General features: G+C 38.9%; 1 protein-coding gene across 2 annotated transcripts in view; it reads left to right on the top strand.

Annotated features, from left to right (window-relative positions):
• The first annotated feature begins 531 nt into the window (after positions 1-531).
• The window catches only part of ces3.4 (carboxylesterase 3, gene 4), a 20,105-nt gene continuing 6,873 nt past the window's right edge, over positions 532-13,763 (top strand). The window contains exons 1-7 of one of the 2 annotated variants that reach the window (XM_012961287.3): positions 532-635; positions 2,349-2,470; positions 6,491-6,689; positions 7,897-8,035; positions 10,124-10,257; positions 12,653-12,806; positions 13,059-13,172. In XM_012961287.3, the coding sequence (XP_012816741.2) occupies positions 2,410-2,470; positions 6,491-6,689; positions 7,897-8,035; positions 10,124-10,257; positions 12,653-12,806; positions 13,059-13,172 (801 nt within the window). In that variant the 5' untranslated portion in view covers positions 532-635; positions 2,349-2,409. 2 annotated transcript variants of the gene reach the window in all.

Below are 13,763 nucleotides of genomic sequence, written 5' to 3'. Positions count from 1 at the left end.
ATATAAACTGCAATACTAAGTCAGTTGTATACCTGCTTACCTGCACGAGGTGTTTAAAGCAATACGTTGGCTGTACCACCAGACCACTAAAGGAGAGGGCTACAGAACATTTAAACTTAATAAAATCAAGAAGTGAAACAACAACAGGGGCGATATACAATCAAAACTGTTAAAGGCAGAAGTGAAGTGGATTTATAAACTGTGCACAAGGCAACCTCAAGGGCTGAATTTAACATTTGATATAAGCTGTTATTTTTGAATGCAATTCATAGTTTCATTAATTTGCTGCAACAATTTGTTTATCTAAAGGATTGTAACTGTGATTATAATGTTATGTAGTTTCTTTTTTTAACTGATTATCTGAAAAATTCAGGATATAAAACTGTGTGAACAATTAACTACTTAAAAGGCACATCTAATTAGTTCATGGAATATGTATAGGTTTGTAACAAATGCCATTGGATATGGTAATTTTATGGGTGGGATTATGGGTATATATTTCCTATGTGTAAGAAATGGAGAGAGGTCTCTGAGGAAGTGCGCTGTCACGAAACGCGTAAGACCTCAAGCTGTGTTTTTTTTGTCCCCTGGCTACGCACTCGGGGCAGGAGCACCCGGGTCAACAGGACTGTTTGGTAAGCATAATGCTTTCTTATTTGGAAGTGAGTTATCCCTGGCCGTGAGTTTTTTCACCTGAGTGCAGGGTCCGGGGCAGGTTGCACCTGGACCAGAGGATTTGAGCGGTGAACAGTTTGTGTGGGAAATCTGTATTGCTTTTTCCAGACAGGCACCTGTATTTTTAAACTAATTTCTATGTTTAAGCTATCCCTTAAACTGTGTGCTGTGGATATATAATTTTTTCATTGCTGTTTAACAGGCAGGGCAGTTTTGATTCACTGATATGAAAATGGTTGTCCTTGACTGGAATAGGATAGGATTTCTGATTGGGGATTTTGTGTGGCCATAACCGGATTCGGTTATGGACAAAATTATCCCTATTTTCCAGTGGGGAAGGCTGGAAGTTATGCTTTATCTCTTTGCCTTGATATTATTTGGCTGCATAAAAATACTAAAATAACTGCAAACTGTGAATACAGTTTTATATTAAAAACATTTCATTAAAGCTAAAAAGTTGAATGCTCAAGCTGGATAAAGTGTTGCTGTTCCAATGGAAAAGCATAGAACCAGAAACAAAATCTACAGCCCTAGCAGTCAGGTGCTTCAGTGTCAGTGCAATTCTATGATTGCTGATGCAAACAGGCTAAAAAATAACATTTGTATGTGTGCCCAAATGTTTAGTGAAGGAAATGTTAATTGAATAATGAAATGAATGAAATGCAAATATTCTAGTCGGTAATGTGCTTCTTTAAGGAAATGTTAAGAAATATGTTTTTCTCATTTCTGTTCATTCTTTATAAATGAGATTCTAGCAGTCAGTATAACAAAGCAATGTGCTAGCAGTCAGGGGCGCTCCTTTTTTGGAAGTAGTAGTCAGCACCACACCTTGTATTTAGTTTGTAGCAGTGCAGGTTCCCCAATGGCCACTTTCCATCGGCATATCCAAGTACAGATGATCTGGAACAGCACCTCTTATCTTTTAAAATTAAAATGCCTATATTGCAAATTTCAGGGGCAAACAACAGCAACGATTCAGGCCATGTGTGGCCTTTTATCAAGCACACATGGCCTTAATCGTTGCTGTTGTTTGGAAGAGGTGCTGTCAGGGGTGCTCCTGCCATGAGGCAGGACCTGGCAGCACCCCACAAGTTACCTGACACTGGAAAGGAAAGAGCGGGGGTGAAAGGGCTGCTCAAAAACCACCTCAGGCAGGGTAGGGGCAAGAATACAGTACTAGCAGTACTATACAAGAACTAGCAGTGATTGGAGATCCTGTCTGAATCTTATTTCTTACTTTATAGCAGAACTGAGAGTCCTTATAGGATTACTTAGGGTCACATTTATCAATATGTGACTTTAGAGCTTTATACATAAAAACTCACCCATGTTCCATTTATTCCTATGGGATTTTTAGAAGCTTATTTATCAATGAATGAAAGTTGTGCAAGTACATTAATTAGTTTGATATACATTTTTAAATTTGAAAATGTTGGCAGACAACTGGGGGTGGGGTCTTGGTAAGGAGCTGCACCACTACCATCCCTCCATTGCACCTCCTATCCTGCCTGCACCCATTATAACGGATACATCTTTATAGTGGGTGGAGGAAACTTTTCAGTAGCCAATGAGATCTGCTGTACTATATCCTCTCTGTTCTTAGAGATGACTAGTACACAGTTTCATGCTCTGTACGCCTGCTCCTGTTAAGCCGCTAGTTTTTTGTATTACAGAAACTCTTGTGTGTTTTGCAACTCAGCAAAGTGTTTTCTGTTCCGCGCTGAATTTTTGCAAATGGGATCCCTGATCAAAGTGCTTCTCTTGTGCTGTGCGACTCTGGAAATCTATGGAACAGGTAAGAATTGCAGCACATTAATAAGAACTTGAATAGGAAAGAAGGTCCATGCTATGTGATCTTTGCACTTACCCGTGTGTATTAGGGTGAAGACATACTGAGCTACTAGTAGCAGCCACTTGTTGTGGCTACTAAAATAGACAATGCTGATCACTGATCATACAATGTCTGTGTGTTTTAGGAGAGTCAATTCTCAGTATTGTCTATGGCAGGGTTTTTTCTGGGGTTTAGTAGCTGTGACAAGTAGCTTCCACTAGTAGCTGTGTGTCTTCACCCTTAGACTTTGTAACATGCCTGTTTTACAGGAAGATGCAGAGAGGGTAAAAAAACATTATAAAAATATAACTAATTATATAATTATGCCTTAAGAGCTTCTGTGCACTTTGCATCATCATAATAATTTTCTCCCATTTAAAAAAAGAGCAGGCTTTAAAATCTTTTTTTTTTTCCTCTAAAAACTCCTGTAGCCAGAGGAAGAACTACCAGGGTCATTGGAGTCAAGGGTGCTACTGTGGGTATTAGAACATACTTCAAATCAAGTATTTTAATTGCAACATTTGAAGAGTAAGAATAATGCAGTATAGATAACATTGGCTGCTGAGTTTTTATTAACAGCTTTAAGAAATCTTGAGAATGACAAAGACCTTGTAATTAGAAAAGCGGATAGAGGAGGTCAAATAGTTGTACTAAACAAAGTAGATTATTTTACAGAAGCACATAGACAGCTCTCAGATATAGAATCTTATAGAGTTCTAGATAAAAATCCAGCAATACATAATATTCCATATAGCCAGTTCCTACGCATTAGGCATATTTGCTCAGAAGAAACAGAGTTCCTATCAAAATCTGAAGACCTTTATTATAGACTACTTGATAGAGGTTATCCAAAGAATATCATTCAGAAAGCCTTTGAGAGAGCTGCATCTACTAGTAGATCTAACCTTTTCAATAGGTACAAAAGAAACAGACCCAAAAAATAAGAATGTTTCCTGTAAAGATAACACTAAGGCTTTGTCATGTATTTTAACTTATAACCCTCAATATAGCCATAAAGAATATTATCAATAATAACTTGACAATATTGAAAACAGATCCTTTGAGACAAATCCTTGATAAAGGATACAGATTCGTAACCAGAAAAACAGAAACTCTAAGCAATAGATTATCCCCTAGCTTCATCCAACAGAATAAACCTACTAGCACATGCCTATCCACAAAAGGCATGTTTAAATGTGGGTCCAGACATCATGTGCAATTATATTGTTAAAGGAAAAAGAAAGGTAAAGTCACTTGGGGGTGCCAAAATGTTAGGCACCCCCAAGTGACTTTAACCGCCTACCTTTTACCCCGGGCTGGTGCCGCTGTCAGGAGAAAACAGCACCAGCCCGGGGTAGCTGCCGGCGCTTCCTCCTTCCGGCTTCGCTGCATGCGCAGTAGAGTGAAAAGCCGAACTTAAACATTTAAGTCGGCTTTTTCGCTCTACTGTGCATGCCCGGCCACCGGCAGTTTAGGAAGTGGAAGGCGGAAGGAGGAAGCGCTGCGCTCCAGGTGCCCCGGGCTGGTGCTATTTTCTCCTAACAGGGGCACCAGCCCGGGGTACAAGGTAAGCGGTTAAAGTCACTTGGGGGTGCTTAACATTTTGGCACCCCCAAGTGACTTTGCCTTTCCTTCCCCTTTAAAACTCAATCATTCACTTCATTTATTACAATGAAGACTTATCAAATTAAACACTACATTAATTGCAATACGAAATATGTAATCTACTTGCTCACATGTACTAAATGTAGGAAACAATATGTTGGCCAAACAAGCAGGAAACTGAAGGACAGAATCAGAGAGCATATTCTTAACACTACTAACATAAATTGCCATGCCACTATAGCCAAACATTTCTCTGATTGTTCCAACAGATCACTTTCCTTTTTGCATGTCATTTGACTATGATGTGACCTGTTATGTGTAAATGTGTACTTCATTATATTGTACCTAAAAATTATGATGTTTCATTCTCACAATGAGATATATACTTTACATCCTTATATACATTTTTTAACCACCCACTACTTGTCATTTAAACATTGGATGTCTGTGATTGGCCAATTTTCTAGGGTCATCCCTATTGGCTACCTTGCCTTTAAATAGCGTGTTTGTAGAAAACGTAATTCAGCCCATGATTAAGTACCCTATTGGTACGAAACGCGTAAGGCTTCTTTTTTTTTTATACATGGATTAAATAAACTTTGTATTTTTAACTATTTTTTGGCTGCTTTTTGCTATACTATTCTGGGAATTCAAAGTGCCTGCCTACATCGTTCCTATATGCAATTTATTATCAGCCTGATGACATTGGGTTAATTGCTATCTATATAATTAAAGGTGTACTCTTTCAAGGTGAAGGTTGAAAGCTATGTGACAGGGCCCAGGGGTGGGTTGGCCCAGCAGTCAAGCTATTTTCTTTGTGTAATGAATTTTCTACTATGAGCACTGTCTTTAATCTGAAGTGCCAGGCGACTGATCTGCCAGCACAAATAGGCTACCCTGACTATATAAACTCGGCTGTTCAGCTTGCTATTGTTTATTTGACCTTGTACTGGATCCACTGACCAGGTCAGGCCAGGAATCTCAGTGCCACAGTTTGAGACAGATGTCTGTGGAAATGAGATGAAAACAGCACAAAAAAAAAAAAAAATTTCCACAAGTGAACTACACAAGACAGATACATCTCCACTTATATATTTTATTACCATATTTACAGTGTACATGTATCATTGTGGTAAATGTAACATGTAGAACAGTAAAATATTAGTAAATACACAGCCCCACTCACTGACACTTAAAGGGGTAGTTTAAATAAACTTTTGGAATAATGCAGACAGTGATATTTGGAGACCATTTACAACTGTGTTTTATTTTTAGTAATTTTGGATTATATAGCTTTTTGCTACCACCCAAGGCACTGTACCCTGGGCAACAGCCTGGGCGATGAATAGGAGAGAGGGCCTGAACAGAATGATAAATAATACAAAAGTAACAACATAATTATAATAATAACAACAAAAAACAATGAAGACCAACTAGAGTAAAGAGTAAATACCAGTAATCTTTACTCTAACCCCTTTACTTTAACCTTTAGTCTAATATTTGTAAAGGGAATGAGGATGTGTGAGTTTTACACTAGGCTTAAGGTTGATGTTATACTAGGAATTTTCTCCTCAAGTAGACACCCCCACAATTGCCCCTCCCACCCAACCGAAAAGCCTGACAGAGCCATTGCTGGTGCTTTTCATCCTCATCCTTCTCAAGTGAGCATTCTTGCAAACTATGGTATTTGTCAGCTTGATTTCAGTATTTTCAGAAGGTTTCTGGGGCATGAATTTAGATAAAACACAGTAGACCCCCCTGAAGCTTTTGTTTGTAACTTGGAAGTGGAGGGTAGTTTGCATTAACCCCTTTGGGGATCACTTGAGATAACTTCTAGGCTTTTTGGCAACTAGGGTTGCCACCTCACTCCTTTAATACTGGCCACATATTGAATCCAAATCCTGCATGGCTAATTATCTATTAATTATGATACATGGCTAAACATAATTCAGTACAGTCTGCAGTATGTATCTGAATTACTTGCTAATTAGTCATGCAGGACGTATGTTGCTGGTATTAAATGCTTGAGGTTCAGTTTTTCTGTTATCTGGATTGTAGCCATGTGCTCTCTTCCCCAATCTCTCCTTGAATGATAATCCCCGTGGTCACACAGCATCTTACCAATATACATTTAGTGCTTCTGAAGCTGATCCTTTAAGAGACTTTGTTTAGTTCTTGTTTTGGGAAAAGTAGAACTAAACATTTTTTCCCATTTATCCCTTCTGATTCCACTCTGAACCAGCTCACACTCATTCTAGTATTTGATTATCAGGTAAGTATGGCTAACTATTTAGTAGTTAATACACAAAACAGAATTTCCTTAAAAACTTGCTTGTTCTCTCTTTCTAATATCTAATATTATTTTCTTTCATGGCCAAGAGGATGCAAGGCCACTATTGACGACAAAGTATGGGCAGCTTCTTGGAAACACAGTTGGCGCAAAGGAAACAGATAGATTAGTTCATGTTTTTATGGGCGTCCCCTTTGCAAAGCCACCTATCGGACCATTAAGATTTGAGTCTCCGCAGCCACCGGAGCCATGGAGCTCTGTCAGGGAAGCCACAGCCGCTCCACCCATGTAAGTTCCACTAGTGTTAAATAAAGAAAAGAATGATACATTTCTGTCTTTCCTGCTGTACAGTGAGCATGTTCCTTTTTATAAAGATTTATTGACCTTGCAATATTGGAAGGATTAAATAGGTAGATATAAATATATGTATGTGAATCTGTGAGTCTAAACCAGTGTTTCTCAAACTGTGAGGACATTCATATTTATGTGGTTACCTTGAGCTGCTAAAATCTGCTCTGATGCCTTGCTATCTGCACTTTTTAAGAGATGGGAAGCCTGCATTGCAGGCTCTGCAACTTAAGCTGGCCATACACCTGTTGATGTGTTGATGAACCAGATGCAGTCTGCAGCTTTTATTGGCCTGTATATACTCTATGGCCACCTTTACTGTTGGCCAAGACCTTCACGGAGAGCCAATTCACAATTAAACATACAGCGGTAAAGGAATATAAGTGGACAGGGCTCTGGAATTATAAATCTGATGGTAATGCATGGAGGTTGGGGGTGGCATGGATGGAAAGTCAAAATCTAACTTCTGACCAGGGCCAATGGGCTTCTAGTTACAAAACTGGTCAGGAAGCAAATTTAAAGTACCATTTTCCTGTTCTTTTGCACTGAACTGGCCCCTAGACTAAAGGAACAGTAACACCAAAAAATAAAAGAGCTTTAAAGTAATAAAAATATAATGCACTGTTGCCCTGCACTGGTAAAACTGGTGTGTTTGCTACAGTAACACTACTATAATTTATATAATAAGCTGCTGTGTAGCCACGGGGGCAGCCATTCAAGCTGGAAAAAAGGAGAAAAGGCACAGGTTACATAGCAGATAACAGATAAGCTCTGTAGAATACAATAGTGTTTTATCTGTTATCTGCTATGTGCCTGTGCCTTTTCTCCTTTGAATGGCTGCCTCCATGGCTACACAGCTGCTTATTTATATAAATTATAGTAGACTTTCTGAAGTAAACACACAACTTTTACCAGTGCAGGGCAGCAGCACATTATATTTTAGTTACTTTTATACACTTTAATTTTTTGGTGTTACTGTTACCTTTAAAACGTGGCATTAGTATGTGGGGTCCAAGAACTTTTTTTGTAATTATATGTTAAATAAATACTTTATAGATTTTTTGTGGAGGTGATATAAAAATGTATAATGTTTTCAAACAACATTTCCAGTTACATTTCCAGCAATTATTACTTATAATTTATCCAGGTGTTTACAAGATAAAAGAGGAATGGAAGCCCTTGCTAAATATTTCAAGGCAGAGTTTGATTTTCCTCCAGTTTCAGAGGATTGTTTGTACCTAAATGTCTTCACTCCAGCAGACAGAGGAGAGAACCCAGAGCTCCCTGTAAGTTTAACAGATCATTTTGGGTAATGGTAATAAAATTCACCAACAAACAGGCCAAAAATGCTATAAAATATAATTTTTAATTAGACAGTTATCACAAAGTAAATTGTATTTGTGGATGAACAACCCCTTTAAAGCCCTTTAGTTGTTGCTAAACCATATCTGCTATATAGCCTTGAGCTGTAGGTACATTTCAGAAGTTATGAAAGCGAACACTTGAATGTTTATAGAAAAACAGAACCAGAACACGAAAGGGCTGCACAGCAGGCATGACCCTGTGCTTTAATGAGTTTTTACACTCTAAAGCAAAGGGGTCATCCGTTCTATTCAGTTCTTCTGTGTTCTGGCCCTGGTTTTTCTGTGAACTTGGATGGTGGGTGCTGATTATTATTATCATTTATTTATAAAGCGCCAACATATTCCGTAGCGCTGTACAATAAGTGGGTTTCATACATTGGACATACAGAGTAACATATAAAGCAATCAGTAACCGATACAAGAGGTGAAGAGGGCCCTGCCCAAAAGAGCTTACAATCTACAAGGAGAAAGGGTTGAGACACAAGGTGTGGGTCCCACCACAACACTGAGCACAAGAGTTAGTCGCTAAATGAGGTTCTGGAGTGCCTTTGAAATCTGTATGTATAACACTTGTATACAGCCATGCTACACCTTCTATTCCATAGTCCTTTGCCAGATCTTATTATCCCCAATGATACAGACAATGCTACTGCCCTCCCTGCACAGTCAAAAGTCACATACAGTTATATAGTTAAGTTGGGTTGAAAAAAGACCAAAGTCCATCAAGTTTAACCCTTCCAAGTGAACCCAGCACACACACATTAACCTATACTGACCTATCTATACACTCACATAAACTACTGTATATATACCAACATTAATACTAACTGTAGATTTTAGTATCACAATAGCCTTGGATACTATGCTTGTTCAAGAACTCATCCAGGTCCCTCTTAAAGGCATTAACAGAATCTGCCATTACCACATCACTAGGAAGGGCATTCCCCAACCTCACTGCCCTTACCGTGAAAAACCACCTACGCTGCTTCAAATGGAAGCTCCGTTCCTCTAATCTAAAAGGGTGGCCTCTGGTGCGTTGATTGTTTTTATGGGAAAAAAGAACATCCCCCTATCTGCCTATAATCCCCTCTAATGTACTTGTACAGAGTAATCATGTCCCCTCGCAAGCGGCTTTTTTTTTTTCCCGTGAGAACAACCCCAACCTTGACAGTCTAACCTTGTAGTTTAAATCTTCCATCCCCTTTACCAGTTTAGTTGCACGTCTCTGCACTCTCTCCAGCTCATTAATATCCTTCTGAAAGGAACAGTAACTACTACACTACTATAGTTTATATAAATAAGCTGCTGTGTAGCCACGGGGGCAGCAATTCAAGCTACAGTTTATCTGTTATCTGCTATGTAATCTGTGCCTTTTCTCCTTTTTTAATGGCTGCCCATGGCTACACAGCAGGGTATTTATATAAACTCTAGTAGTGTTTCTGAAACAAACACACAACTTTTACCAGTGCAAGGCAGCGGTACATTATAGTTTAATTTCTTTGATATATTTTCATTTTTGGTTTCTTGTTCCTTTAAGGACTGGAGCCCAATCTGCACTGCATACTCAAGGTGAGGGATGATAACATAATTTTGCCTCTTTAGGGCTGTGGCAGACGGGGAGACTATTCACCCGCGACAAATCTCCCTTGTCGCGGGCGACTAATCTCCCCGAAATGCCATCCCACCGGTGAAAATGTGAATCGCTGGAGGGATGGCATACGTGGCGCCGCGTTTTCTCTATCCAAGTACAAATATTATGTTCCAGGCCAGAGAGATAAAGCCAGACTACATGAAAATGTCAGGTAAATTAAGCACTGTTAACAAACTTACAATCATTATAGTGATCTATTCCAACCAAGTACATAGTATGACTCAGGGTTGAGCTCCAGTGAGTTTTGGGTAGCTGATAAGAGGTGACTATAGTAATAAGTGTAATTGTAGTCTGTTAATAACTGCTTTTTGTTTCAGATCACCAAATCTAAAGTACCTTTAACTTTCTGTTTTGTACAGGTCATGGTGTTCATACATGGAGGAGGACTTACTATGGGAGGAGCATCCATGTTTGAAGGCACTGCTTTATGTGCCTATGAAAATGTTGTTGTGGTGTCAATCCAGTATAGACTTGGCATTATGGGATTCTTTAGGTAAAATACACTCCTGCTCTGCTTTCTATAATAGTATAATACTATTTTTACCTTCTGTAGTTGTATAAGACCCTATTGGGCCTATAATGTAATATGGAATATTAGAGACATTTAAGCAATAGAGATTTAAGCATGGCCATGTAAAACTAGCTTTCGGAACTCTGTTTTAGGTAAAAAATAAAAAGGTATATAGGTATAACACGAGTCTTTTTCTGGCCACTTGAAATATTGAAGGTTGAATTTCAACTAGAATTTGATGTTTCAACATATAAATACAAGATAAGCATCATTTTTCAACTAGATTTATTGAAGGGGGCGTTAACTTTTAGTATATTATAGAATCGGCTATTTTTAGCAACTTTTTAGTTGGTCTTCATATGTTTTTGAATTGTCTTCCTCTTCTTTCCAACTTTCAAATGGGGGTCACTGACCCCAGATGCCAAAAGCTATTGCTCTGTGAGGCTACAGTTTTATTGTTACTTTTTATTACTTATCTTTCTATTCAGTCCTCTCCTACTCATATTCCAGTCTCTCATTCATCCCACTGCCTGGTTGCTAGGATAATTTCCAACCCTAGCAACCAGATTTCTGCTGAATTACCAAACTGGAGAACTGCTAAACAAAAAGCCAAATGATTAAAAACCACAAATAATAAATGAAGACCAATTGCAAATTCTCTCAAATTAGCATATTTTACATTCTGCTAAAAGTTAATTTAAAGATGAACTATACCTTTAAGGAAAAGTAATACTAAAAATGATTTAGTTAATATAACATTCTATGTCCCTTTAACAATACCTGTACCCAGTACAATGTTTTTCTTCTTAAGTGTTTTATGCACAAATGATGTACAACAAAGCTGTCCAACTGGCGGCCCGCGGCAGAGTATGGCACATAGGCAGCATACGGAGGGAGGGTATGGCACACACAGGCAGCATAGAGCAGGCAGAGTATGGCACACACAGGCAGCATAGGGCAGGGAGGGTATGGCACACACAGGCAGCATAGGACAGGCAGAGTGCTGCCTGGGTGTGCCATACTCTGCCTACCCTATACTGCCTGTGGGAGGTAAACCTGGCAGGGCTTTGTTCTGGGAGTTTGTTAGCAGTTGGAAATAGCCATTAAATGGTCCCTAAGGTGTGTAATTATGTGCTGGGGGTTGCTGTGCTATCCACAGGGGAGGAGGAAGCATATGGATTTAACATATGAATGATGGTTGATATCCCTTAAGCGACCATTGTGATAAAATGGGTGTGGTTTGAAGTGGGTGTGGTTTAAAATGGGGGAGTGGCCAAAACTGGCTTCCATTAGCGGCCCTCCACCATGTACGCGAGAGAAATTCCGGCCCTCGGCACCGCAGAACTTGGACAGCACTGAAAGGATCCTGGTCAATAAATGGCGATAGACCAACCTGACCTGTGCCTAATACTACTCCTACTAGCCATATATCCACAAAGCCAGTGCATGCATTCCTACCCTGCTTGTTGTGTTGAATGACAGCTGAGGAAGTAACACTACCAATACACACTCTCTCCTGGCATCTAAATGGCAAGAACATAAAAAAGGAAGTGAAGAGCTTAAACAGGGCTGTAAAATCTTTAGTAGAGCTGCAGGAAGGGATTCTGGGTTGAGTAGCTGATGTGGAGTGAGCACGCTCTATCTGGCACAGGTCATATTGCCCTATTGCCTTGTTTTGTGACGACAGGAAGGGGACCTTTTAAGATGGTATTTTTGCATAAAAAAATTTAAATAATAAACATTGTGCTGGGTAGAGGTATTGTTAAAGGTGGCTTACCAATTTTATGATCATAATGTTGTAACTAAAACCCCTGTTTTCTGATAATACATGCACTAGCATAGATACTAAATAACTTACTTGAAACATGGGACCAAGGAATGTGCATTGATCACCCCCCCATTTTTTTGTATGCTTGTAGCTAATTTGGCCAGATCAGTGGCACTTCCAGTGTACTTTATGTAATTTATGATAAGGCAATAGATGTTATGCAAGTACTATGGTCTACGGTAGCAGTAATGGCTGCTTCTTTGGATAAATGTAAATGCACTGATATTTTTATACAATGTTGGTATGTAAATCAGTCAGGGAGTATTCTAATTACCTTTTAATGACCAGGAAGCATTTTACTTGCCATCCTTGTTGCCCAGCTGGCTAGAGCAATATTTTTATATTTAATTGTTTGCTTTCCTCTTGAGACCTGTGACCTTTTTCAAGGTCCAGTATTATACACTACTAAATCCATTAATGGATGGTATTTCATGATATCAATATATACATATAAGAGATAAGAGGCTTCATTTAACTTCAGTGACAAGATAACAGATGCCAGAAATAGACTCCTCAGAGGTCTATAACCCTTTCCCTTTGCACTCTCAGTTCTGGTGATAAAGAAGTACGTGGGAACTTTGGATTTCTGGATCAGGTTGCAGCTTTACAATGGGTTCGTGATAATATTAAGGATTTTGGAGGAAACCCACAGTCCGTTACAATATTTGGGGAATCTGCAGGTGGCGGGAGTGTATCTGCACAGGTAAGAATATGTGGCACTTCTCTGCACTACTCTCCAGTGTAACCATACAGGCACCACAATATCAGCAATAAAGGAAAAACATGTAACCTCATGTCTGAGTTTGCATCTTTTTATTGGGTGTATAACCATGTAATACATTTGCATGTATTGGGTATACACCCAATACACTTTGGCACTGTGATTGCCTGCTTCATGTTTTCTTTGTTTTTAACCTCAGAGAAATCCAATAAGTAATTTGAAATTTGCTTTCAGGTATTGTCCCCACTTTCTAAGGGGCTGTTCCACAAAGCCATTGCTGAGAGTGGAGTTGCAATAATTCCTGGTTTCATGAGCAGTAAAACCGAAGAGATCCTTCCTGTTCTATCTGTAAGTCTAATTCTTGGATACATTTTATTTATGAAGCTTTGACATGGTGCTTATCAACAATAATAAAAAAAAAAAAATCAGCTCTTTATACTGTTGTGTCCATTCACATTAAAAATATTTCCAAACAGTTTGGCATAAAGGAGCAGCTTGCTACAATGTTGCTTGAAGGTCCATAACAGAACCTTGCTAAATGCACAGATGCGGAAATGGATGAAAGAGCATGTAGTGGTCAGTCATGGTGCCAGTTATTTAGATAATTTATTAAGGATGATTAAGTCAAATTGAAATTCATTCACCTAACCACCTTGTTATCTTGGGGTAATGAGACTCTTCTATGACTTCTTAGAGACCAGGTTTGTAGCATTTAAATCTAGAGAGAATATGTAATGGAGCCAGAACCTTAGCAGTACACATAGATGGGAATTACCGTACATTTTTAAGCAAAAAGCGACAGATCTTACTAACTTTGATTTGGCACAAAGATTTCAAGATGAATGGAATATAACATCAGAATGCTTCTGACACTGGTTATAGGGTGTTCCAGTTCCATAGCAATTAAAATAACGGAAAAAACACCAGCTCAGTAAGGAA

This window comes from Xenopus tropicalis, chromosome 4 (assembly GCF_000004195.4).
Source record: "Xenopus tropicalis strain Nigerian chromosome 4, UCB_Xtro_10.0, whole genome shotgun sequence".
Classification (NCBI taxonomy): domain Eukaryota; kingdom Metazoa; phylum Chordata; class Amphibia; order Anura; family Pipidae; genus Xenopus; species Xenopus tropicalis.
Note: the sequence above shows the minus strand (reverse complement) of the source record. Positions and strands in the feature narration are given on the sequence as shown.